This window comes from Cavia porcellus, unplaced genomic scaffold, assembly GCF_034190915.1.
Source record: "Cavia porcellus strain 051 isolate PalLab524CR breed Dunkin Hartley unplaced genomic scaffold, mCavPor4.1 scaffold_15, whole genome shotgun sequence".
Lineage (NCBI taxonomy): Eukaryota > Metazoa > Chordata > Mammalia > Rodentia > Caviidae > Cavia > Cavia porcellus.
In genome coordinates, this window is record NW_026947498.1 from 72,616,419 (window position 1) to 72,643,884 (window position 27,466).

General features: G+C 50.0%; 1 protein-coding gene across 7 annotated transcripts in view; it reads left to right on the forward strand.

Moving 5' to 3' along the window:
• The window catches only part of Scn5a (sodium voltage-gated channel alpha subunit 5), a 96,225-nt gene that overhangs the window by 35,160 nt on the left and 33,599 nt on the right, over positions 1-27,466 (forward strand). For all 7 annotated transcript variants that reach the window (XM_063225166.1, XM_063225169.1, XM_063225171.1 and 4 more), the window contains exons 9-17: positions 95-236; positions 648-845; positions 1,754-1,933; positions 2,430-2,789; positions 7,059-7,191; positions 7,984-8,222; positions 20,632-20,805; positions 21,977-22,333; positions 26,207-26,647. In XM_063225166.1, coding sequence (XP_063081236.1) covers positions 95-236; positions 648-845; positions 1,754-1,933; positions 2,430-2,789; positions 7,059-7,191; positions 7,984-8,222; positions 20,632-20,805; positions 21,977-22,333; positions 26,207-26,647 — 2,224 coding nt within the window. The remainder of the gene's footprint in view (positions 1-94; positions 237-647; positions 846-1,753; positions 1,934-2,429; positions 2,790-7,058; positions 7,192-7,983; positions 8,223-20,631; positions 20,806-21,976; positions 22,334-26,206; positions 26,648-27,466) is intronic.

Genomic DNA, 27,466 nt, shown 5'->3' on the forward strand with positions numbered 1-27,466 from the left:
CTGTGCCAGCGCTGCCCAGGGAGAAAAAGCCAGGCTCAGCGGGGTCCCACTCCAGCCTCACAGCATGGGTTGGAGCATGAGTGTCTGCCCACAGGACGTGTCCTGAGGGCTACCGGTGCCTAAAGGCGGGCGACAACCCTGACCACGGCTACACCAGCTTCGATTCCTTTGCCTGGGCCTTCCTGGCGCTCTTCCGCCTGATGACACAGGACTGCTGGGAGCGCCTCTACCAGCAGGTGTGTGGGTGCCCAGGCCAGCAGAGGGGTGCCAGGCACGGTGACTTGTCAGAAGTAGCCCCAGCACCCCCCCGGGGGGGGGGAGCTATGGCAGGGACGAACCCACCCTTTCATACAGGAAGGTCTCTGTTCTGTGAGCAGGACGCTCCTCCCTCCACAGGATACAGTATGCTCCACTGTGGGCAGCACGTGCTCCCCTCAGTGGGACATCTGCCTCCTTCGAGGTGGGACACCATGCCCTGCATGTGGACCATTGTCCTCCATAGGTTACAGCCCTCTCTCTATGAGCCATACCCACTGTTCTGCACCCCCGGCCAGGCCTTGGCTCTGGCATGGCCACACTGGTGACTTGGAAATGCTATAGCCCGTAGGAACCCAGGGAAGCTGACCTGTGCCTGCTTGCTCCTCCAGACTCTGAGGTCCGCAGGGAAGATCTACATGATATTTTTCATGCTCGTCATTTTCCTGGGCTCCTTCTACCTGGTCAACCTGATCCTGGCTGTGGTCGCCATGGCCTATGAGGAACAAAACCAAGCCACAATTGCAGAGACTGAGGAGAAGGAGAAGCGCTTCCAGGAAGCTATGGAGATGCTCAAGAAAGAGCATGAGGTAGGTGAACAGCACAGACAAGCAGCCGTCAAGCCAGTCTTCTCATCTGACCGGGCTGCATAGGGGTGTGGTGCACTTTGGGTAAAGCCAGTGAATGGTGCATGCTGGGTAAAGATGCTGTCCTTTGATAAAGGTGTTTTCTATGAATATCACGTCTGCTGGGTAAAAATTTAGAACCTGCTGGCTAAAGATGGTGCCTGTCATTAAGGTCCCTGTTGGTAAAAGTAAGGGTAAGCTGAGCTCAGGTGAGCCCCTGACTGTGGTGTACTCCCAGTAAAGCTGTTGCCTGCAGACCTCATGTCTTCCAGGAGAGAATGATGCCAGGCGGGTAAAAATGTCACATGCTGGCTGAAGGTGATAATTCCTGGGTGAAGGTTGTCCTTGTGAGCATATGCAAGATAAGAGACACCATGTGTCCATGGATAGTTTATCTTGGTCAAGGAATCCCTTCTGGCACGGTAGTTAGAGACCAGAGCCAGCTCACGGAAGAGATGCTGGCAGAGCTGCCCTGGCCACCCACAGCCGCTGGCACGGTGGGAACGGGAGGCTATTACAGAGCTCGAAATTAGAAGTTGGACTGTAGGCATCTGTTGGTTCTTATCACCGCTCCACGCCACCTGCCCCGGTACCTTCTACCCAGCCGAGCTGTTAGTGCTGCTGCTTCCCCTGCTCATCAACACCGTGTCTGTCACACACTCCTCTCTTGCAAAGCCTGCCCATCTTAGCCGCTCCCCCTGCCCCACTAATCTTGATCTTTTGCAAAACAGGATTCTAAGAATATCTTCATAATGCCCTTGTTTTGGGTTATGTGCAAGTCCACTTACCGATGGGTAAACCAGACCACCGGGAGTGACCTGGCTTGCCTAATCTCTCTATGACTGGACGTCTCTTCCTGCACCGTTTTCCAGGCCCTCACCATCAGGGGTGTGGATACGGTGTCCCGCAGCTCCCTGGAGATGTCCCCTCTGGCCCCAGTAACCAACCACGAGAGAAGGAGCAAGAGGAGAAAACGAATGTCTTCAGGAACAGAGGAGTGTGGAGATGAACGGTTTCCCAAGTCCGACTCGGAAGATGGTCCCAGGGCAATGGTAATCCCCAGGCGTGTCTTGGCTTTCTCAGGGTGGGCTGGCATACACAGCCCATAGTGCCAGGCCCCTGGTACAGTCAGAGCCCAAAGTTTGCTCCCAGATACAGGCATCCTTGAGCCCCTTGCAGGCCTCCTGTTCCCAAGTTTGGGCGTCATGACATGCCCAACCTGAGCTAGCCCAGACATCCCAGGACCCCAGTGACATGCCCATTGAGTCCAGGGACTGACTGCGTACGCCAGGCTCTGCTTAGGCCAAACCTGTCTATGATATCAGGGGCTGTTGTCTTCCCCTCCCCAGCCCAGCCTCAGGGCCCAGATAACTTAAGGGCCAAAGCCCAGAGGCTTTGAGATTTGAGAAGATGGAGGACCCCCTCCCCAGACACCGCTGGCTCTGCCCACTTGGTTCCTGCATGACTGGCAGAGAAGCCCACGGTGCTCCAAGAGGCTGAGCTGGGCCCGAATGCACTTGATCATGCCACCCCTCCCTGTGCCCGCAGAATCACCGCAGCCTCAGCAGGACTTCGGTGAAGCCACGCTCCAGCCGGGGGAGCATTTTTACCTTTCGCCGTCGAGACCTGGGCTCAGAGACTGACTTTGCAGATGATGAGAACAGCACAGCAGGGGACAGTGAGAGCCACCGCACATCACTACTGGTGCCCTGGCCCCTGCACCGGCCTAGTGCCCAAGGACAGCCCAGTCCTGTGGCCTCCGCTCCTAGCCATGTCTTCAACAGCAAAAGAAACAGCACTGTGGACTGCAACGGGGTAGTCTCCTTGCTGGGGGCCGGCGACACTGAGGCCATGTCCCCAGGGAGCCGCCTCCTCCGCCCCATGATGTTGGAGCGCCCCCCAGACACGGTGAGCCAGCCCCACAGTGCAGGTACCAGGGCAGATCTGGACTCCCTACCTTGTGGTCAGTGCTAGGACTGGAAATACTCGCCAGATAATTGAGCACCTATTGTGTGCTGCACCGCCAACCTCAGCCTCCTGGTGCTTCCCTGCTAATGGAGCGGAGAGACAGAAAGCAGCAAAAACACATGTGCATGGAAAGGTGTATGAGGTGTGTGCTGGGCATAAACAGGGTGGTGGCTACAGGTTCCTGGCTGCAGAGGCCCAGGTCCCGAGGCACCATGGAAACAACAGCTAGTGTCCCCAAGTCCCTGTGCTATGCAGGTTTCTGGGCAGCAGCCCAGGGGGCCTGGCAGAAGGTGCCAGGGCAGCGAGGGGATGTGAAGGACTCAGAACAACTACTCATCAACTTAGAAGCAGCCCCACTCTTCACCCACCGAGACTCAGTGTCCGCCCAGGTAGTAAGTGCCATTGGAGAGGGACCAAGAAAAGGAGAAGGAATCGCCACTCATTACAGAAACACGAATAAAGATGGAGGGTACATAGGAGCCGGGCTGCTTTCTGAAACGAAGGGACTATGCCACGGGTGGCCGACCTCCCTGGGTGAGGTACTGCTGATGTACATTATATGTCAGGGCTGTTAAAACAGCCTAGGGACAGCCATCACTGTCTGTCAGGGAGCTCACTCCAGGCATAGAGAACAGCAGGTGCAAAAGCAGAAGCATGCTAGCTTCGGGCTTAGTTCAGTTTGGTTCGGTTCGGTTTGATATTTTGAGACAGGGCCTCACTATGACAGCCCAGGCTGGCCTCACGCTCTCAGTTGCCCTGCCTCAGCCTCCTGAATGCTGGGATTCTAGGCTTGTGCCACCATGCCCAGCATGGCCTGGATTTCTGAGCCATGAGGTCAGTGTGGCTGATACAGAGAGTGCAGGGGAAAGAGGTCCTATCAGAAAAGCCCTAGCGTGGGACTGCCTCAGCCCCACAAGGTCAACCAGAGCTTTAATCCTTCAGTAGACCGGTGCAGACCAACGACACCCCGCAGAGAACAGTGGCAGAACAGCGCCCCCAGGAGGAGCTGCACACGAGGGTGGGAGGCTTGGTTAGGCTGGCAGAGCCTGCACACAGCCTCGGTGCCCCCACCAGCTCCCTGTAGCTATGGGGCTCTGTAAAGCTTACCTGACCTCCTTGGGCCTCAGTTTCCTCATCTATAAAGTGGAAGAGAAGTGATGTATCAGCAGGTAGTGAGAAGGACCAGGTGAGTTAAGACAGTCGGATGCTAGGTCAGGATATACCTCGTGTTCAAGTTCTGAGCTACCGTTGGTGTTACTGAGGACAGATTTGCAGTTACCAGCGTGTTGCAGGCTGTCAGTTGCCGTCTCATCCTCCAGGGCAGGGCAAGAAGGGAGAACCTCACGCTGTCGCTGTGGAGGGCACATGTGTCACCTGCAGGGTGGCTGTCTGGCTTCCAGGAATACTGAGCCAAGTGGGTCTGCTCTGGAGCTGCTGCCTGGGGAGCAGGTCAGCAGCCAGGAGCGCTAATAGAATTTCCTAATCTCATTAGGCAGGAACTCATCTGATTGAGCTGCACATGGCGAGAGACATGCAAGTCCACACACTTCATTAGCCGGGACTCTGACTTCAGCTCTTCTCACTTCTGTGGGGTCCATTCATAACCTTACAGGGATTAGCAGGCCAAGACCGGGTCATTTGCAAAGTCAAAGGAATTATCAACCACGATGGAGACATTTGAAAAGTCAGGGAAATTAGCAGGCTGTAGGCCCTGGGAAGGACTTGCCCACCTCCATGAGAGCCAGCAGCAGTGTCCCCGACAGCTCACAGAGGGTACCTGGTCCCCCCACAGGGCAGGAAGGGCTAGATGAGCAGCAAGTCCACCTGCAAAGTGTCCACTTTAGGGAGAATGGCTGCAGAGGTCCTTTGTCCCCCAGCTTCACACAGTGCCACGCCCAGAGGGCCAGGTAGAAGTCAGGGAAACACCCTGAACAGCCATTGTCTTCCTCCCTCTGCACGAAAGACTTTCTCTTCCTGCCCCCTGCTTGTCTAACATGCTAGGGACAGCGCTGGTCCTCTGACCTGAGCTACAGACAGCAGTGAGCACAACAGGCCAGGCCCCGCCTGCGTGGAGTTTGCATGGGAGTCATGGAGACAGGCAGTGGACTGATAAATACGTTCAAGTCACAGCAGGGTCATGCTGGGGAGGACTGAGGGTGAGGGCTGTCAGCACGCTCAGGAAAGGCCTTCCCAAAAGATGATAAAATAGACTGGCGATTTTAGGGAGCCAGCCACACATACATGGCGGAACAGTGTTCTGGACAGAGGGGGAATGGGGTGAGAGGGCCTGCGGACCGGCCTCGGCTCAGGGCTGAAGTGGTACAGAAGGGAGAAGCAGGAACAGAGTTTGGAGAGCCGTGCTTGTACTAGGTAAACCCTGTGGGTACAGAAAACTTGGGATGTACTTTGAGTAAATTGGGGAGCAGCGAGGAAGAAGAGATGGTGAATAAAAAGTGACATTATCTTATTTGCTTTTTAAGGAAATTCCTTCCTGCTATGTAGAGAATACAGAGACAAGAAGGGGCCAGTTAGGAGGCGGTTGCAGTGGTTTAGGAAAGAGATGATGGTTTGCATTAGGATGGTGCATCAGTCAGTTATTGCCACAGCAATGCTATGTAACAAACCATCACACGAGTCAGTGGCTAACTGTAAGCCTTAGTTCATATGCTCCTTATCTGCAGGATGTCTGATTGGCAGATCAAGGCTGGCCTCAGCTGGGCAGCTCTGCTGCAGGCTGCCTGTGGCTGGGCCTGCACTACACTGTGGGTTAGGCCAGGGCTGCTCCACTTGGGTTTGTTCTGAGGCCCGGTTGAAAGGAAGATCTTTCCACAGAGGGTTCCTAGTGCACACAGGCAAGGCAGGTAGCACTCACATGTGTCAGGCATCTGTGCATCTTGCCCACTTCCATTCCCTTGGCCAGAGCAAGTCTGCTGTCATGATGCAGGGAACGCTCCTCCACCCATAGCAGAAAAAAAGGAAGAAAGAAAGGAAGTACTGCTCAGCCTGCTGTAGAGAGAGAGAGAAGGGCTGAGGGGTCCTGGTGTATGCTTCAGGACACGGCCCCAGTGACCTACTCCCTCAGCCAGGCCTACCTCCTAAAGGCTGCAGTGCCTTCCAAATGCACGACATGTTGGTGACCAACCCTTAGCATGAGGCCCTTGGGGGGCGTTTCAGACCCAGACCACAGCACAAACCACTGCACACTGAATGTCCTGCATCCTGCTCAGCCATGTGGGCCGTGGCCACGTAGGCCTGCTGCCACTGCCTTTGTGTCCCTCCAAGCCACATCTCTGCTTTGCAGAGAGTCCTGGTATTTACAAAAATGATAGGAGCACCCTGGGAACAAACCCACCGTGTACAAGTATGTAAGTGAACAGGGGACCTCTGTCCACTTTTCCCTCTCCCCAACCCCAGGCCCCTAGATGTATCTACATTAACAATTCAGTATTTATCTCCCAGATCTTGGTCTTGCATCTCCATCTGTTTGTCTTGAGATGGTCCCATGGGAGCACACGTGAACCCACGCCGTGCTCATTATTGGCTGTATCAGTGCAGAGTCAAGTTGAATCTATAATTGATTTTAATATTCTTCCTATTGATTGCTGGTTTTGTTTTGATGGTATTAGGAACAGTGCTCATTTAAGTATATTTTTGGTGCCTGTGTATAATTATTTATGAAGTAGATTCTAGACTAGGAATTACAGGGCCAATTTAAAATTTTCTTGGTAGATACAGCCAAACCACTTCCACGAAAGTCATGGCCTTCCCCCAGCCACATCTAAATGTGGTGCGTTATGCTTCTGTTAGTGTCATCTTAGAGCATGTGAGATTTTTTTTTCTCAGCTTCTTTGTGTGTGTGTGTGTGTGTGTGTGTGTGTGTGTGTACTCCAGGGTCATTTATGCACGTACTGATATATACTACAACACCTGAGCACAAAGAGTCTGTGTGATGTAGGTACTTTCCTGGCCACACACAAGAGTCACCGCCAGTGAGGCGGGGTGACAAGGAAGAGAAAACTGAAGGTGGTGACGATTAGCAGAAGGGACGGGGGCTGTTATGGGGGAGAGACTTGGGCTAGCTTCTCTCAGCCCAGCTTCCAGTGTCCCATCGAGACCCCCCCGGCCCCCTGTGACCTTCCCATCCGAGCCTGGGTGGCCACCCCGGGCCCAGCAGGACCAGGCTGATGCATATCTCCTGGTTGCACCTAGACCACGCCTTCGGAGGAGCCAGGTGGGCCCCAGATGCTGACCCCCCAGGCTCCATGTGCAGATGGCTTTGAGGAGCCGGGAGCACGGCAGCGGGCACTCAGCGCCGTCAGTGTCCTCACCAGCGTGCTGGAAGGTCAGTGCCTCTGCTCTCCAACACTCCCCTCCCATGCTCTAGGCACGCCACGTCCAACCCACAGGGGCGTTCTGTTTGTGCCTTGACTACCATGGATATCACTGCTCTAGCCTCTGCTGTCCTTGGAGATCTTTCCATCGGGTTCAGCTGGTATTTTCCTGGGCATTCCTGCATCTGTTTCCCCCAGCACCTCCACATGTTCCCTGGCCCACCTCAGGCTCTTCCGCACCTCACCCCTGCTCTCCCCAGTATACCCGTGTCTGCCTGGACCCTCCACCCCAAGCATTCCTGCCTGCCTTGTCCTATCCCCAGGCATCTCATACCCCTCCCAGCCTGTCCCACTTTAGGTAGCCCACACTGGGCACCCCCATCTTGTTCCCTCCTGTCCCAGGGGTACACAAGATATGCAGCTGTCTGGGCACACCCCACCCTCCTGTCTCCCTGTGTCCCACACGTCCTCGTGTATTCCTTCCTGCTCTGTTCTGGGTGTTCTCATAGGTGAACTTTCCCTCCCATGATTGTGTCTTCCCCACCAAGTAGCCCCACGTCTGCATGGAACTGAGTCTGCATTTTCCTAATCTATCTTGTGCCCCAGTTTTCCGAGCATTCCTCCTGCTTCCCTGCCCCTCTGGCCCTCTTCTCCTCCATTGCCTGAGTAAGCATACAAGCTGCCTGTTGCCTTAGCCTTCTCTGCCCAATTCAGTCTTGCCGTCGTGTAGCCTTCCTGTCTGTACCCCAGGAATCCCGCCAGCTATCCATGACTCCAGCGAACTACTCACTGTGTCCCCTCAGAGCTGGAGGAGTCTCACCGCAAGTGTCCCCCTTGCTGGATCCGCTTTGCCAAGCGCTACCTGATCTGGGAGTGCTGCCCACTGTGGATATCCATCAAGCAGAAAGTGAAGTTTGTGGTCATGGACCCATTCGCCGATCTCACCATCACCATGTGCATTGTGCTCAACACGCTCTTCATGGCGCTGGAGCATTACAACATGACAACCGAGTTCGAGGAAATGCTGCAGGTTGGAAACTTGGTAAGGACTGCCTGCTGTGAACTCTCTGATAAGTTGTCCTGGGATGCGGGGCTGTCGATCAGCTGGCATAATAAAGGTTTATGGAGATACCCAGAGGCTGGGAAAGCAAAAGTAAGTTGGGGGTAAGTGGAAATGTTTGTGTGGAGATGGGGAATTTTCTAGTACATAGACGAAGAAAAAGAGTGCCTGCAGGGATAGGCAGTTCTTAGATGGCCAAGACTGCAAAGCTGAGTATTCCTGTGGCTGGGTAGGGCGAAGGATGCATGGATGCTTGGATAGAGAGTGGGAGGAGGAGGAAAATGGACAGACAGGTGGATGGACAGATGGACAGAGTGAATATGTGAATCAGGCACAGCCAGATTTGAATTCTGAGCCAGCTTTTACTATAAGAACTCAAGTAAATTACTTAGTTTCTACAGCTGGCACAGTAAGTATTTGTTGAATTTAATAAATATAAAATTAGTGCGACAATATGAACTTTACAGGAAGCTAATGAGAACTGAATAGGATAATGTGTAAAGTGCCTGGTTTAGACTTTGATAAAGCAGTAAGCACAACCGTGGCGTTATTGTTGCTGTTAAAGACACTGACCCTGGGAGTCAGAATGCTTGGGTTCTAATTCTTTTTTTTTTTTTAACTTGAGACCGTGTCAAATCCTATCTCCTTACTATGCAGATTGGGAAACTAAGGCCCAGAGACAGGAGGAGTGACTTAGTGGGGCAGATTGGGGTGGGCAGCCACTGTCTCCTGTTGCCCAGGTCCTGGCCATACTGGCTCCATCCTGGTAAACTGCACCAGCCCCTCTCCAGGGAAGTTCAGAACAGGACTGAACCCTCAGGCCTAGGGAAGGAGCTCCTTGGATCACCAGTGAAGTTGGCAGGGAGGCCTCTGGCCATTCAGGAAGCTGCCTCAGGTGGCCCCAGAGGCAGGTAGGTCTAACCGGGTGTGGGTTTGAGCATTTCTCCTGTTACTCTCCAAACCCAGGACTTGGTAGTTCTTTGCAGGTTGTATTCATGTTTTTTACTAGTAGACAGACCATTGGCTGTGACTCCTTTCCTTCTTCTCTATGCAAACTAAGGGGCTGGTACATCTCAGTGTGCAGAAGTCTCCTGGTGCTGCAGGGTACTGGGTGGTCTTTGATGTGGTTATGTGGGGTTCGAATTTATCAGAGCATGAGTGCTGGGCTGGCCTGAGCAGCAGTCAGGCATGGTAAAGAGCGCTGGGCTACAAAGTTGTGGGTAAATAGCAGTTACATAAACCTAGAACTCACTGTCATAAAAAGTGATTGATAGAGTTAGATTATAGCTATATTTTGTTCTGTTTGGATAGCTTTACTGCCAATATGTAAAGTTTTGAATTTCTTAGATTTACCATATTCTAAGTGACTTAAATACTAAACATAAAGAAAACCATAAAAATAAGCATGAGTAATAATCTTGGTTTGGGCCAAGCCTTTCTAGGTACCTCTCTAAAGACAAACTCTGTAAAGGAGAAGACTTACATACTTGACTAACTCGTTAGCCCATCACCTAAGCAAGAAAAAGGTGGCAACTCCCAGAAATACTGTGGACAGGAAAACCTGAGAAGTCTGTTATGGAAAACCCTGCTGTAAGCACATGCAGTGGTTCTTCAGAGCCCTCAGCAGGAATTGATTTGGGTGATCTGGAGGTTTAGATTTTAATGAGACTTCATAGAGAACAGGGGAGTAGGAACTGGGTAGCTCCGTAAAAATATGCCAGCTTTGTTCTGTCTCCTGCTGCTATCACAGAAGACCACAAGCTAGGTAAATTAAAACGACAGTGTTTTATTTGGCAGACAAACGCAAGATCTGGGGCTGCATCCGATGAGGACCTTCTTGTGTCATCACATGGACAGGGTACAACCAAGAGAAAGGGAGGAAATGGAGCGGACAGCCCACCACCTCACACACCCCCTCACCCCTGTCTAACCACCCACACTCAACAAATAGCAGGCTTAATTCATTCATGAGCCCTGTGTTCCCATGACTTGGTCACCTCTTCAGGGTTCCACCTCTTAGTACCGCCGCAATGGCGATTAAATTTCAAAGTGAGTTTTGGAAATGATGTTCAAATCAGAGCAGTGACTGCAAGCAGAAACACCGAAATGACACTCAGGATTTGGAGGCAGATTTGTTTTATGTCGATGGGCACTGAGTGGAATCACTCCCAAAGTATCAGGCACTGATCTCTGGTGGTCTAGGGTTTATGTGGGATAAGCAAGCAGGAAGCACAGAGGCAGAATGGCTTGTCAATCAGGGATTGGCTCTTACAACATGCATCCCAGTGACCAGTCATTTCAAAGGAACAAAAGTAACAGGAGCTAGAACTGGAGCTATTACCTGGGCAGCTACAAACTGAGAGGTACTGGGGAGGGGCTGGCATTTTCTGCTATCTTTGCTGGGCATATTACACGTGATCTTCTGAGACAAGACCCAACCAGAAGTGTTAACATTAGGGTTGTCAGTGATCCTAAGGTGGGCCCTAGCCGAGGTCCCCTAGATTGTCTTATTACAGTTTTCCCTAAGTTGTCTTTAGGAAGAGACATAATTGAAGCCTGTCTGTTCTGTAACATTGCTCTGCAAGGTAGTGAGTAAGTTAATCTAATCTAGGAGAGTGTCCACTGTGCCTTGGATGCTCATCAAACCTTGATCAAGTGCTTGATTGTGCCATTCTTTTGGGGTGACCATCCATAGCATTTAAGACAAAACCTGGAGCTGGGGAGGGGCAGGAAAGCAAGAACTAGGGTCAGCAGCCCCAAAAGGCACAAAAATCAAGGGGAAATAGGTGTGGAGCAATCCTGTCCTCCCCCTGAATGCTGTCCTCAGGCTTCAGCCATGCATGAACTGGTTAGTGTCCAGAGTGACCAGGACAGGCCTTTGAGCGCACCATCACTTCAGTGAGCCCTGGAGGAGCTGTCCAGGTAAATTATTAGCAATCGTCTGGATGGACTCTTCCGACTCTGGAATGTTGGGCCTAAAGCTGGATTTCTGAAACTTGCAGAGATAGTTAATATGTGTATATAGGAGTTCCTAGAGGTATAGCTGACCTTTTAACTGGGTACAAGCTTTAACCGTAGGGTTATGTTTTATTTCTGTGTAATCTATCTATATATCTTTAAGTGGGGAATGTCCACTATATTGCATTAGGTCAGAGCCAGTGACACAGATGATGGAGCCTGAGCTGGCTGCAGAGTACAGGTACCAGTGCTACAGCTTCAGCTTGCAGAACAAATGGTCGGGGCAGGTCTGGCTCTGATCCTCTGGGAGTAGCAGTTTTGAACGCTGGGCTTGGTGTTTCAGTCAGTCAAATCTTTGGAGGGGGTGTAGGGTTGCAAGTTTGGTGTCACTGGTGAGAAGTTTCCAAACAGCGACAGGAAGCAGTAGCACAAGAGCTTTGGCCAAAATAACTTTGTCCAAGGTGAGTACAACATATGTAGCCTGTCCTAACAGATCTGCTTCTGTCCATAAACAGAGTGTACTCTGCGTCTGTCAAAGGGTCCATTTTTTAGGTCATAGTCTGTTGGGCCCAACTTGATGGGCAGATACATGGCAAGACTGAGTGGTCATAGTCATTCAGGTGTTCTAGTACAGCATGTGGCCCCTGGACAATTAGGTCTTGGTCTAAGGTGAGCTTGTCAGCTTTCCTGATTAAAAGGACAGTGGCTTTTAGAGCATGAAGGCAAAGAGGAGAGATAGCGATTAAAAACTGGATCCAAATATTTGTACAGGTAGTCCACTGTGCGCTCCCAGGAGCTGACAGTCTGAGTAAGCATCATTGTTTTTGTGAACTTAAGGATCCAGATTCTTTCTGCCAGATACTGTAGCAAAACTTCTGTGTCTTCCCAGCAGGCAGTTTGGCTCATTACTCAGAAGTGCAATGATAGTTTATGCTGGAAAACTAGTGAGGTCAGCCGTCAGAACCTCTAGGAAGTTGGGTCCAGGTCAGTTGACCTTTGAATCCAAAACTGGAGTCTTTACATTTAAAAGCAAAGTGAGGCTGGCTCACAGGAGCCAAGCAAAGGCAGAAGACATTCTTTGGGTCCAGGGAGGTATACCAGCAAGCTGTGGATGGCAGAAGACTGAGGCAGTGTATATAGGGGGCAATCGTGGTGGCATTGGCAGCCCGGAGATCTCGAACTAGCCTTACAGGGAGGAGAGGTGTATTTTAGCGGTTTAATAGTCTATAGACATTTTACAGTTTCAAAGCTTCATTTTTTTTCCTCAGGGGACTGTGATGGAGCTGGAAGGAACAGAGAAACAGAGCCAAATCTGTTGTTAGGGGCTCCCTGAAAATAGCGGGAGAGTTCCTAAACCTTGTGTATTGAGGAGCAGGCCAGAAAGGGCGTATGGGTTGGGAACTACAGAATGCAAAGTGATGACTGCATTGTTGATGGCACAGAGATCTTGCCCGAGGTGATTAACAGTCTGCCAGGCTACTGTGAGACTAGATGCCTATTTTTGCTTCTCATGACATCTGACAGCAGTGGGGGTTGTGGTGAGGTGGCATGGTTAATGACCAGGCCCAGAAGCAGGTCTTGAGTGTATACCTCTAGAAAGAATTTTCAGAACTTCAGGATTTTGGTCATCTGTCTCAGGCTAATGCAGGCATTATCTTCCTCTCAGGAACAGTCAAAGTTGAAAGTGCAGGGTTAAATGAGAGGGAGACTGACTGGTTTGGTGCAAAGGAGATGGTCACTTCTAACTTGAAAAGGTGGTCTCTTCCCAGAAGCATTATGGGGACTGGCTTATACAGGAAGTCATGTTTGGTGAGATGTCCTCCCAGGCTGCAAATCTGTGCCTGGCAGAAGAGATGAGAAACAAGAGTTACAATTCCCCTGGTGACAATAACTTTTTGACAGAAGGAATTTTTGAAGGCAGGGAGTTCTGTTCTCTTGTCTACCAGGAAAGCCACAGGTTTGGTCCTGGCTTTGGCAATGACCACAGGCTCTTGAGGGGCCAGTTTGAGAGAGCTCAAGCTATCTTATCCATCCAGGCCTGACAGTGAGAGGAGGTGCAGGTTGAGGCGGGCCTGAATATTAGGTTTCTTTGTGTCTCACAGATGGAGAGGACATTTATTTTTGTGTCCATAGCCTTTATAACTCATCCAGAGGGTATGGTCATCTATCAGACTAGATTTTCTTATGCAAATTAGATGCTACTTTTTTATTAGGTTTTTGATGGGCATTTCCCCCCCCCCACCTTTTTGCTGTCTTTGAGAGACACTTTACTGGGTTGTTTCTAGGCAAGACAACCTTTGAAAAGGCTATGGCAACTCATTTGTCCATGCTGACAGTCCATTTCTCCTAAGTTGAAATGTGGAACTCAGAAGGAATTGCTGACAGTCATCTCAGGCGGGTATTTAATGACATCATCTGACCAGGATAGAAGCAGAAGGCTCTGGAGGAAAGGCCTCTGTGGCCAATTGCAAGAAATAGGTAGCTGGAGCCATTTGATTGGGTGGGAGTAAACAAGTTAGGAGTGGGGAGTGGAGCTAAGGTGTTGACAGCAATTGTGGTGGCCAGTGAGGCTGCCATGGCAGAATTCTCAGGAAAAATACCTCTTTTTCCTTTTTTGTTTTGTTTTGTTGTTGTTTGAAAGGCAAGGAGCAATTTGGTTTCACTTTTAACTCCCATAAAAGCCCTTTTTCCTGCAGTCATGGACTGTGGGTTTTGACTAATTAATTCCTATCTCTGACTTTCTATGTGTGTGTTGTATACTTGTAAACAGTGGCACAATAGACACAGAGTGGGTGCCCCTCAGAAATGACCATTTAGATGCCCACCTGGCTGCACCACTTGAAGGAACTCAGACACAGTTTAGCTAAGGAGGATGTGAGGTGTTCATTATGCCCTATGCTGATTGCCACAGAACCACAGATGAGGGCCTAATCAGCCACCACAACAACTGCTCCCCAGTATTGGTGCACAGACAGAGCAGCCTATTGCTGATGGTATTGGTTCTGTTTACTCACACATTGATTTAACAGGCACTCAGGGGTGAAATATTTCAACCTCCTTCCCTTGAGGGTGGTGCTGATCAGTGAGAGTTGGTGAGACTCCTCTTCTACTTGAACTGACAGAGACTGACAAACAGACTAACTAGGGTGTCCCTGAGGGTCTCACTGGAATCAGGCAGGCAGGCAAGCAGACAGACAATGTCTTCCTCCCTTTGGATTCCAATGTGAGCCATTCAAGCAGGGAGCCAGAAATCCTCCTTCAGACCTCCAAAGAGACTTGGGAACATGTCTTTTCATCAGGATCTGGAGAGGTCCTTGTTGCATCCTTGGGGGCCATGATTGGTGACCAAAGAGGTCAGCATGGTCAGTCTTCCAGGCCAATATGTCAGACACTCTGGCAAATAGGAACACTGAAACAACACCCAGGATTTAGAAGCAGATTCATTTATGTTAATGAACACTGATTAGGATCATTCTCAAAATATCAGGCCCTGATTTCTTGTGGTCTAGGGTTTACGTGGGATAAGCAAGCAAGAGGCAGAATGGCTTGCCAACTGGGCATTGGTTCTTACAATATGCATCACAGTGACCAGCTATTTCTAAGAAACAGAAGTAACAGGAACTGTAACCAGAGCTATTACCTGGACAATTCACAAACTGTAGTATACTGGCTAGCTAGGGACGGGAGACATTTTCTGTTACATGTCCAGTAAAATAGCAAACCAGATAAACCTATGCACCAACACTGGGAAATGATGAAAAAACCTGAGCTTACGTAGGGCTAGAGAGGGAAAAACAGTGACCCTGGGAAGCTTGTGACCATGGACTTGGGCTAATACAGCTCTCAGGTTCAGCCTATGCCTATAGAATTAGCATAGTCCTAGGAGAGTGCTGGGGTCCCTCAAAGAGGCAGATACAGATCTTCTAAGGAAAGACACATCTTTAAGATAAGCTGAACTGGATTCCCCAAACTAAAAACCACACAAGCAGATTCTACCATGAAGAACAGTGAGCAAACACACACACAGCATGAGTCAGGCTTAACCTCTTAAAAATGGCATATGAAATTGGTGGCTATAGATGATAAAATGAGTGTTTTTAATAACTGAAGGTGTAAAAGAAGGGAATAAATAAGAAAAGAATAAGGTAACTTTGAAAAAGGACCAAAGAAGATATTTTGGATATGCAAAATAAATACACTCAGGTTAAAATCTCAGTTTAAAAAACAGACATTAATATAGCAGAAGAGATAAGGAAATGAATATAAATTTAGACCTAAAGAAGCTTCCCCAAGAGTAGTGCTGTGAGATAAACAGAAAAAATAAAAGATGGAAGGAAAACAGGTTTGACATGATACCCAGTTTATGTCATCTTTGTAGGTAATGCAAGAAAATCTATAGAGAAATCTTTAGAACTAGTAAGAGAGTTTGACTCTATTAGTGAACACAGATTCAATCAACAAGTTGGCCACTAGTCACCATCAGCAATCATTTGGAACAAGAATTTTAAAAGTTAACATACAATTTCAATAAAAACTATAGAAATCTAGGAATAAATATAACAAAATAGATGCTTTAAATGAAAAAATGTAAAAGTATTAGAAAACAAAAGAAAACTTAAAGATGTGACATTTCTATGAGTGGAATTCTTAGTGTTGTAGAGGTATTAATTCTTCCCAAATTAACTTATAAATTCAATATAATTCCAGTCTAAATTTCAATACTGTTTTTCATAGAACTTGACAAGGTAATTCTAAAATTGACATAAAAAAATCTTAAAGCAAATTAAAGTATATGATGAAGAATTTACTACTGTATATTGAGCTGTATTATAAAGCAAAAAAATACATAATATTGGGATAGTGATAAATAGACCAGGGCTGTGGAATTGAGATTCCAGAAAGAGAACAAGGCGTATTTGGAGACATGATAAATAACATCAACTGTGTCATAAACTAGTAGAATTGTTCCATAAAAGATTCTGGAAAGAATAGTTACCTTTATAAAAGAAAATAAATGTAGATCCTTACTTTACACCCTACTTATGAACTACATAAAGGGGAATTGTATTTAACATTTAAATATGATAAAGCAAAACTTTAACACCTTTAGAATAAAACATAGAGAAAACCCTTTAAGAAATTGAAATATTTATACCATGAAAGAAGATTGCTGCCTTTACCTGTATTGAAACTTACATTATCTGTACAACAGAAAACCCTATAAACTAAGTTACAACCTTACCACAAATTAGAAGTTAACATTATGAAAAGTATTTAACTGGAAAGACAGACTCCAGACAATACTGAATTCTAACACGTCAAGGAGGAAAGGGGTGCAATGCAATGGTGTAAGCATTGGATCCACAACATCCACAACAATGGACAGAAGAAGTAATATACAAAGCGTGGAAGAAGAGACTGAGATAATTACAAACAAATGCAGAGAAACACGAGGAATGAATATTAAGACACTATTGAAATACTATTTCTCACCCATAATAGAATCAAAAATAAATGCCCATGGTTGGCAAGGATGTGGAACAGCCGGAGGTGACAGTCTGTACAAATATGGATTTGGTACCGCCCTGACAACTCCATTTATATACATTCCTAGGAAAATCACACACATTGGCACAAGCAAACCTGTACAGGAAACATGCTAGTCTTAAGGGAAAGTAAAGTCAACATAAATCTCCATAAAGTCAACATAAATCTCCAGCCATCTATAAAAGATGGACAAATAATTTGTGGTATAGTCATACAATGAAATGCTGCATTCAGTTAGAAATACGTGTGTGTGTGTGTGTGTGTGTGTGTGTGAGAGAGAGAGAGAGAGAGAGAGAGAGAGAGAGAGAGAGAGAGAGAAAATGGATAAATCCCATAAACATGATGTTAAAAATAACAGGAACAGGATATAACTCAGTGGCACAGCACCTGCCTGTCAGGGGCAAAGTTGAGTTCCATCCCTGCCCTCTCATACCAAGAAAAGAAATAAAATAACAAGAACTTGAAAGCACAAACAGCAAAGAGCATTTATATAAAGCTTACAGTAATGTTAAAGTGCTATGTATTAAAATGTAAAAACACAGGAGTTAGGGACATTGAATGTCAAATTTGGGAGCTGGTTACCTTGCAAGAAGTGTAGCTCTGTGGTTGGCTTCAGCTTTATCCTGGTGACACATGGTGGGTAAGATAATATTGGAGGCCACCATTTGGGTCTGTGACCTCTCTCTACCTGTAAAATGGAGTTAATAATCATAACATGTTACAGAGTAAATTATTTAATTTATATAAGACACTAGAACAATTCCTGGCATACAGTGAATTCTATTTAAGTCTTCATTATTTTGTGAGGAAAAACACAACATTGGAAAGAAAAGATAGCTACCTTTATACTACCCATGGCAAGATGCTAACCTTTAGTAGAGTTGGTGATACAGAGCTGCATATTATCTGTACTTAAAGTATATATTCTCGAATTTTTTAACTTGAAAATGCAATAAAGATAAATGACAAAACAGAGATATCGTGGCACTGTATACAGTACACGGAAGGATAATAGCCCTAATGTAGATTTTTAGAGAATTATTTTTTATTTTTTATTTATTTTTATTTTTTATTGGTACTGGGGATGGAACTCATGACTGCCTGCTTGCAAGGCAGGTGCTTATGCCACTGTGCTAAATCCCCAGCCCCTGATTTTTGGAGAATTTTTTAAAAAACAAACACCTTAATAGAATAATGAGCAGAAAATATAAATAGGCGAATTTGGAGAAGAAAATACAAAACTTAAAGAAATAACCAATAAAGCAGACATGTCCTGTTGAATTAGAGAAGGCAGTAGGACTGTGTACCCAGTATTAGTACAGCAAGTCAGTTACAGTCATCTGCTGGAATTGGTTAGACCCACCTATGAGGCTCAGTTAACCTCATACCATCATCTCTGGTACTGGGTAAATTGTACTATACCATTCCATTTCCAGAAACCTACGCTATGGAGAGGAAGGGCAGATTATTTTAAGATAGGTAGTAAAATTGTATTTAATATGGCAATGTTTTTAATAGGGAAAATGCCTATCACAGGGAATTGGTTAAACTAGTTATAGCATGTCTGCACAGAGGAATATGGCCAGGAATATAGCTCAGTAGTGCATCGCCTGCCTGGCAAATGTGAATTCGATTCCTGGTACCCCTAAAAACAATTTTTTAAAGAAAAATGACACTTCAGATTGTATTTCATTAGTATGGAGGGATGTTCAGAGGGTATTGTGCTGTAAGTGCAGGTTTACAGTGTGTAGAGTATGATACCACTACAGGCATATGCCAAGGTCAAAGAGTTTGGGGCTCCCCAGATGGGCCCTGTCTCAGGGAACCAGTCCTGGTGGTGGCCCTCCTGCCCGGAGGCAAGGGAAGAAGGGCTCTGTGCCCAGAGCCCTGCCCGCTCCCTGCATCCACTTGTGTCTGCAGCAGCCCCTGCTCGGGTCTCGGCATCCAGGATAAATGCTCCCGATGCTAACGGTCATCGTCCTCGTACAGGGCATGCGCTTTACATCCATCAGCTGTGGCACTTAGAAATTCCTATGGAGCTGCTTAGTGCCCCTCTCCCCCCATACAAAGACAGTCGAGCCGCGGAGGGATGGAGAGGCTGGCCCAACAACACACAGTGGCACACCCAGCTCTGTACCTTGGGCTACCATTCCCTGCCGGTCTGAAAGTTTAAGAGGAATGTCCAACCTACAGCCTGGGAGCCACTGTCCCTCTTTCTTATAATACAGTAATAATACAAAAACACAAAGCCGGGCATGGTGGCACACACCTGTAATGCCACCACTCTGGGAGACGGAGGCAAAAGGATCAATTTGGGGCATTTTAGTGACTTGGAACTGGTCTCAAAAATTTAAAAACGGCTGGGAATGTGGCTCAGTGCAGAGGCCCTAGGTTCACTCTTCTGTCACCAAAAATAGGCAGTTTTGTTGCTCATATACAGTCAGTGTATTATTTATTCATTACATGACCTGAGACCGTTCCTCTCTGCTCAAGGCAGCCAGGCAGCTCAAAAGGTCAGATGCCCATCTGTGAACACATGGCCTTAAAACCTCAGTGACTGTGAAATGAGCATGTGGCATACCAACCTTCAGGTCCTTCTCTAGCTTGTCTGCATGTTAGAGTCACCTGCGAGGTCTTTAAAGCTCTCTGCCCCAGAACTGCCATCCAGTCTAGTTTACCTGGAGGCACAGGGGTGGGATCCAGGTGTCAGCAATTTCAGGACTCTCTATGTGATCCCGGTGTGCCTGCTCCGAAGAAGCACTTCTTAAACTTCACGTGGCCTGGGAATCAGGCCAAAACACAGATTCCAATTCCTTCTGATTGCTGACCCAAGCGAGAGGCCATAGCCATGCCTGTGTCTGATTCCCATATCTTCCTAGCTGCTACAGACCTGGCACCATTCCCAGAGTCACTGAGTCCTCTCACCAGCCATCCCCTGCAGAAGACCATGCGTGTCTCCTCCCTGCCCTCAGAACAGCCCCCAGCTCTTCACCATGGCCAAGAAGCCGGTGTGCAGCCTCCCGGCTGCATCCTCACCAGATGGCCTTTCCTCTGGCTCCAGGCCCCACCCTGGCCATTGGCACCTTTTGCAACAGCTGGCTGTGATGCCAGCTGCCAGGTCCGTCACACCCTAGGCCCAGGCCAGGCAGCTTAGGACTCGTGAGTCAACAAACCAGGCATGACCCAGTCCCCACGCTCCTTGGGAGCTCTCCAGGAGAGAGGGCATGCTCTAAATCTTGGAGACTGTACTGGCTCATCTGATCTTGAAAGCACTAAAGTTGACTTCAGAGAGCCACTTCATCTTCTGGTACCTCAGTTTCCTTACTGTCATATGGGGACAGTTGCACTTTCTCCACTGTGTTGTTAGATTAAACAAAACAACCCAAGTGGAGAATCTGGCCCGCTATTTGGCACATCGTCAGCTGTTGAGAAATGCTGGCTGGTTGTTACGGTGGGATGAGCCCAGTTTGTGCTGATGAGGGAGGACATTGCAGGTAGCAGGTATAGCATGGGCAGACACCGAGTGACATGTACCAGACATGTTTGTGGGGAATGTGTGGATTTTGCATGGGGAAGAGCATTTCCCGTGGAGCCTCCTGTGGGAAGGAGTCTGGGGCTAGGTCACTGGCCACCTCAGCTTCCCTGCTGCAGGCGCCCTGGAGAGCCCAGGAGGAGCTCTGGCAGTTTCTGAGGGCAAGGCTGGGGCCGTGCTTGTTCACAGGTGAGAGGGCTGGGGGCATTTGGCTGAAGAAGAGAGCCAGGACCAGGCGGGTACCACATGGAGCCCAGGGCAGTTAGATGGGGCAGTCCCAGGGGAAGACCCTGCCGCAGCAGGGCACAGGGTCTCCAGCACACACTCAGGACCCGATGCCTGCTCCCTCCCTAGGTCTTCACCGGGATCTTCACAGCAGAGATGACCTTCAAGATCATTGCCCTGGACCCCTACTACTACTTCCAGCAGGGCTGGAACATCTTCGACAGCATCATCGTCATTCTTAGTCTCATGGAGCTGGGCCTGTCCCGCATGGGCAACCTGTCGGTGCTGCGTTCCTTCCGCCTGGTACTGCTGGGCCCACTGCAGGGGCGGAGAGGGGAACTGAGTACACCACTCTCCGAGGGCACCATCAGACTTGTTTTGATCTGTCAATCCTGAACCCCAAAGCCTTTGGCTAGTGCTTGTCCCTTAGTGCCCGGCCCAATGCTGGTGGTGTCAAGGGGGCTGGTGTTTCTCCGTCTCCTTTTCACAGAGGAGGAGACTAAGGCTAAATGGTAAGAGGACTTTCCCAAGGTCACATGGAGGTAACAGGTGGATCTGGGTCTACCAGCTGCTCATCTAGGGCTCTGCTTGCTGGGTAGGCTTTTTTTTTTTTTTTTTTTTTTTTGTCTTTTTCCTTTTTATCAGTACCGGGGATCGAACTCATGACCGCCTGCTTGCAAGGCAGGCGCTTATGCCGCTGAGCTAAATCCCCAGCCCCTGGGTAGGCATTTTTAACATTTGAACTGATGCATGCACAAATGGCCTGAGGACACCATACCAAACTTGAGAGTCCAAAAACGGCGCAGGTCCAGATAATGGGCTGGAGGTATGGTCAAAGAAGACTACTTGGGCAGGTCCTGAGCACCATGAATGGTTCCACGGAGGGTGTAGGAAGATAGGTGGATGGAGCAATAAAGAAAACCCAGACTGTGGGTTCTAATCCCAGCTGGATTGCCATAAAGAGTTGGCTTCTGCCTTTGTCAAGCAAGGTAGTAATAGTGCCAACTTCCCATCATTATTGGGAGTTCATCCATTTGAAACACAGGCCTGGCACTTAGTAGGTATTCCATAAATACCAAGTACCTGCCCCTTTTCTCTGGGAAGAGATGGTTTGAGTTGGCCTGAAGGATTCCTGATGGGACAGATCTTTGAGGAAGGCCATTCCGAATCTATCGGGCAGTTCCTGGAAGTGAGAGAGAGCCAGGTAGGAGGCTAATGGGGGGACAAGAGAGGCTCTGAGTTGGTGAGACTGGTGGGAGATGGTAACCTAGTCCCCAGAGCAGGGTCCAGTGAGGCTGCCCCCAGGCTGCAGAGAAACCTGAGTGTGTACGGTTGTGGTAATGGGAAGAGGCAGGTGCTACTGACCTCAAGGATTTCCTGGGGTTTGGGGCTGAGTTTCAGAGGATACGGGCATCTGTGGCCATTTGGAACCAAAGCCCCTCACAAGGCCTCTTCCTGCTGTTTCCCTCACCAGCTGCGGGTCTTCAAACTGGCCAAGTCCTGGCCCACCCTGAACACACTCATCAAGATCATCGGGAATTCCGTGGGTGCGCTGGGGAACCTGACACTGGTGCTGGCCATCATCGTGTTCATCTTTGCCGTCGTGGGCATGCAGCTCTTTGGCAAGAACTACTCAGAGCTGAGGCACCGCATCAGTGACTCAGACCTGCTGCCCCGCTGGCACATGATGGACTTCTTCCACGCCTTCCTCATCATCTTCCGCATCCTCTGTGGCGAGTGGATCGAAACCATGTGGGACTGCATGGAGGTGTCGGGGCAGTCCTTGTGCCTGCTGGTCTTCTTACTTGTCATGGTCATTGGCAACCTTGTGGTGAGTCAGCCAAGAGCCTCACAAATACATACTCACCCACCCGTCCATCCATCTGTCCACTGGCTTACATTTCCTTCTGTCCTCTCACTCGTCCAGCCAGATTTATCTGTGTACAAAATCGTCTACCTACACATCAGTCTCTTACCATTTCATCTACCTGTCTTTGTTTCTACCCACCTACCCATTTATCTGCTCCCCCAGGTACACGTACCATCCATCTACGCACTTATCATGAAACCATATATTCACTGACCCATTCATTCTTCCATCCACCTACCCACCCGTCCTTCCACCTTGCCAGCAATCGCTCGCCTCGTCCACTTTTCCATTAGCATCTACTCAGGTATCAATTCTCCTATCCATTTATCCTCTTATTCACACAGTCCTTCGTCCATTAACTCCATCTACTTATTCATTCATAAATCTGCTGGTTTATTCATCGACCACCCATCTGTCAAGCCCACCCACTCACACACACACACACACACACACACACACACACACACACATCTGCCTGTTTATCCATCATCCATTCATCCACCGCCCAATATCTACTCACCCATCTGCCCCTCCACCCACTCACCTACCCCCATCTAACAACCTAGTCATCCATTCATTCATGGACCAGTCCCATCCATCTAGCTAACTGCTCTGTCACTTCTTCACTTATCCACCCATTCCCTCACTTCTTTTTTAGCATCACTAGGCATTAAACCCAGGGCCTCACACCTAATAGGCGAGCTCTCTACCACGGAGCTATATCCCTAGCCCCAGTCACTCACTCTGAGTTGTATTTTGCTAATTCATTAATTTATCCATTTGTCTACCTATTTATTCATCATTTATACATTTTTCATTTATTGATTGACTCACCTATACATCATTTTATTGTCAATTCAGCTCGAAAGATACTTGTTGAGCCCTTCTGTGTTGCATCCAAAACACTGCCATGTGCTGGTGGGGACACACAGGTAAATGGGGCCAGGTCCAGCCTGATCCTGCTCACCTAGAGAGAAAGGGAGGTGGGAAGTCCAGATAGGCCCGAAGTCACCCTCAGACCGCTCAGTATGAGCGCAGCCATTGAGGAAGAGCCCACGGCTACTGTTCCCCCTCAGCTAGGGGGATCAAGGAAGGCTTCCTGGGAGAAACTGCCCTAAGAAACAGGTAATGCCAAAGGGTGAGCAGGCACAGGGCAGACAGCTGGGGATCCTGGGGGAGTGGCCCGGAAGGAGATTTCCTGCCATCCTGAGCAGCTGAGTAGGAATCTCGTGCTGCTCTTCCATCATGAGGGCCAGGCCTTTGCTCCTGTGGCTGCCTGTCTGTCCCAGTGCAAGCGTCTGCTCCTGTATCTTTACAATGTGCAGAATTCCAGGGATGAGAAAGTTCAAAATCTAAATGCCAGAGAAGGGGCCCTAGGAAAAAGCAAGGCTGAGGCGAGCCAGTGGTTCAGGCACAAATGAGTCCCCCGTGGACGTGCAGCCACCTTCCTGGTCAAACAGGTGGCCCAAACCTGCGTGGCCTGGCTCCCTTACAGCTGTGTTTCCATCGTGGGCATCCAGGAACACATCAGAACCTGGGAGCTTTTAGGTCTGATTTTTCAGCCTGTCACAGGGTGAAAACAACAGATTGCAGAACCAGAGCCTTTCCCCAGATCTGCCTGCTTTCACTTAGCCAGGCCAGGCCAGGGCAAGCCGAGGTCAGCCCTCAGTCCCCCAAAGGAATGAGGACATCCATGCACAGTGCTAACAGAACCCAGTTCTTTGGCTGGCTTCACCCCTCTTTCCGTACCTTCAAGCTGGCTGTCCTGGGGTGAAGCCTCACTTAGGCCTGGCCCCAGGTCGGGCTGCCGGACTATTCTAAGCAGGAGGCAAATGTGTGGGGCTCTTAGCCCAGGCCAGGCTGCCCCTCACACACAGAGCCCTGCCATTTCAGAGCAGATCTGCCTGGGGATGAGATTAGAGGCTGCTGGAGGAGGGAAGCTAATGCCAGCCCACACAGCCCCCTCCCTGACCGCCTCGGAATTGGGCTACTGCCGGCCCGGCAGCGTGGGTGGAAGCAAGATTGCCATTGAAAGGGGAAGTGATGATCAGGCTGGGCTGGAGAGCAGCGCATGATTGACAGGAAGCACTGGCAGAAGCTGAGCTTGGGAAGCCAGGGACAAGGGAGGCCTGCGGGTCCTGTGTGGGTGGACAAGGCCGCCAGATGCCCTTGCTGAGCCCTGGACTCGGGATTGAGGAACATGGGGCCAGGCAAGGCTGAGAGTTGCTGGGGAGGGTCCGGGGCTGCAGGCACAGAGGAGGGTCTTGCCTGATCCTTGCAGACTACACAAAGGCCAGGCCAGAGGTGCATGTGGACAGCAGCTCTGATTTACATCATATGTCCTGCCTCCCAGCGATGACAAAGAAGGAACTGCCTGATGTCAGGAGTGGCCATCTCTGGACACCTGCTCCTAAGGCTTCCCGTACCACCTGTGTAACTATGTGTTAGGTCACTTTTTAAACCAAAGGCTTGTTTCTAAGGCCTGGCTCTCCCATCTTCTCCCTGCTTGGATGAGAATTCTGTCAGGTGTGAGGTCCTGGTGGAGGTGTCTCTGAGGGGCTGTGAAGCCACACAGGGGATTTCCAGAGAGAATCATGTGTCCCCACACCAGCCACCCTGCTCCAGAGTCCCTGCTCAGTTGCACTTCCCCCAGAGACATCAGGCCCACTGTGGGAGCTGCCACCCTACACTGTCAGCCTGGTAGCGCTCGCAGGTCAGTCCAACCCTGTGGGGGTCAAACCAACTGTTATGTGCATTCACTATTCAACAACCTGAGAAGTAGACCCAAACCCAGGCCCTGTCACACGTCTTGCTCTTCCATCATGAGGGGACAGGCCTTGCTCCTGTGGCTGCCCATCTGTCCCAGTGCAAGTGTCTCTTCCTGGTTCTTAAGCAAAGCCTTACATTGCAGGGTGGTTTGACAACAGACAGTGTCAGAGAGTCCCTATCCCTGGAAGTCCTAACTTCAGGAAAGCGCCATGTCTTTCAGGACCTCAGGACCTGCACTGCTGCTCTGAGCTCTGCAGCAGCATGGGCTAGAATCGGGGCTGATCCTGGCACCAGTCCCAGGTCTCTACTCCCAGTGTCTGCCCCCCGCCCAGCACCATCCAGGCATCTTAGACTGGACACAGCCACCTCTCTGTGGCAAGCCATAACCATCCAGAGACACCTGAGGGCTTCTTGTGCCCTCCTGGTCTTTTTATCTGCCGTCACTTCTTCTCTGCTCAGTCCTTAGCGTTTCTTTCCTGGAAAAAACAGTCAGATGGAGGACACAGGTAGGCAGTGCCCGGTAGCAGCAGCCCCTGGTCTCCAAGCAGACAGCCAATCTATGAGGAGCTCAGAGGCCAATTCTGCAGCTGCTTCCCCAACAGATACGTGGTGCCGTCCCAAAGAAGGCCCCCAGAGCCGGGGATTCTCTCTGGTCCCAGACACCCTTTCCCCTGTTACACCTGACCCCACTGTCCTGTTACTCTTGAGGCAGCAGGAAGAGGTGAAGGAGAAGGGGGATCTGTGTGGAAAAGCGGCCTGAGGCTGCCCAGCCTCTGACACGGAAGGGGCCTGGGGGAGAGAGAAGGTAACAGGCTCCAAAGGTCCGCGATTCGGACTCCTGAGCCCTTGGGAAGAAGGATTTCAATGTGTATCTCTTTCATAGACAAATCGTCCACATTCAAGAGAACAAGGGTTGAGGGTCAGCATGAGAGTCCAGGGCTTCGAGCCTCAGAGCTGTTTGTCCAGCGCAGTGTTCAGGGTCTCTGGCCTCAGTGTCCCCCACAGAGCCAAGGCCAGTGCGTGGCCTGGTGCAGTGCCTGGGTGAGCCAGCCCTGTCCCCCACAGGTCCTGAACCTCTTCCTGGCCTTGCTGCTCAGCTCCTTCAGTGCCGACAACCTCACGGCTCCAGATGAGGATGGGGAGATGAATAACCTGCAGCTGGCCCTGGCCCGCATCCAGCGGGGCCTGCACTTCCTCAAGCGGACTACCTGGGACTTCTGCTGCGGGCTCCTGCAGCAGCGGCCTAAGAAGCCTGCAGCCCCCACAGCCCACAGCCAGCTGCCCAGCTGCATGACCAGCCCCAGGTCCCCACCACCAGCGGAGGTGGAGAAGGCACCCCCTGCCCGCAAGGAAACACGGTTTGAGGAGAGCAAGCACCCTGGCCAAGGCACCCCCGGGGAGCCAGAGCCCGTGTGTGTGCCCATCGCTGTGGCTGAGTCGGACACAGATGACCAGGAGGAGGAGGATGAGAACAGCCTGGGCACTGAGGAGGAATCCAGCAAGCAGGTGAGCCACGCCCTGCGGAGCACTGCTGTCCAGGGCCCTGGCTCCCACCCCTACCCGCTGCCTCAGCAGCAGAAGTGGTACAGGGTGGGGGTAGGGTGAAGACAGGGCTGCCGAGGCCAGCTGGTGTCCACTCATCCCCTGGCTGATCATGGCCAACTAGTTGTATGAACAAGGAAATTGAGGCACAGCAACAGAGATACTTGCTAGGAGCTCCTCGTGAGTCTAAGGCATTGCCAGGCCACGCACCCTGACCACCTTCCCAGGCCTGGCAAGGTGGAATGTCTCAGTGGTCCCCTGACCTCTGGACTGCCCCTTCCCCCTTGCGTGCCTGGGGCTAATTCTGAGATTTAAAAATAAGCATCCCTAAGACAGAGGTGTCAGAGACTGCACTATCTTATCTCCCAACCTGTTATTTTTAACACTCGGGACCAGAGTCTGTCGAAACAGAAAGACTGCCAGCAGAGTCCTAGTGGCCTGAGCTAGCTCCGGAGGCTTCTCCTGGGGTCTACAGGTCAAGCAGCCATCCCATTTTCCCCAGGAGCCGGCCTGTGCTGGGCAGCCAGTGGTGGAGAGCAGCCATGGGCACCGCCTCCCCGGCTTCCTGTGGTCCCCGAGGCCAGCCCTGCCTTCTAGTCAGGTGGAAGGGCTGTGTCTGCTGGGGGATGGGAGTAGGGTGTTGCCAAGAGCACAGCTTCCAGTTATCTCCTGCCCGGGAGTGGAATTCTGGCTGCCCCCCTTTCCCCTGCACGTTCCTTGTCTTGAACCTGATGACTGTGACTCCCTGGAGCCAGCACAGGAGTGTGTGTGTGTGTGTGTGTG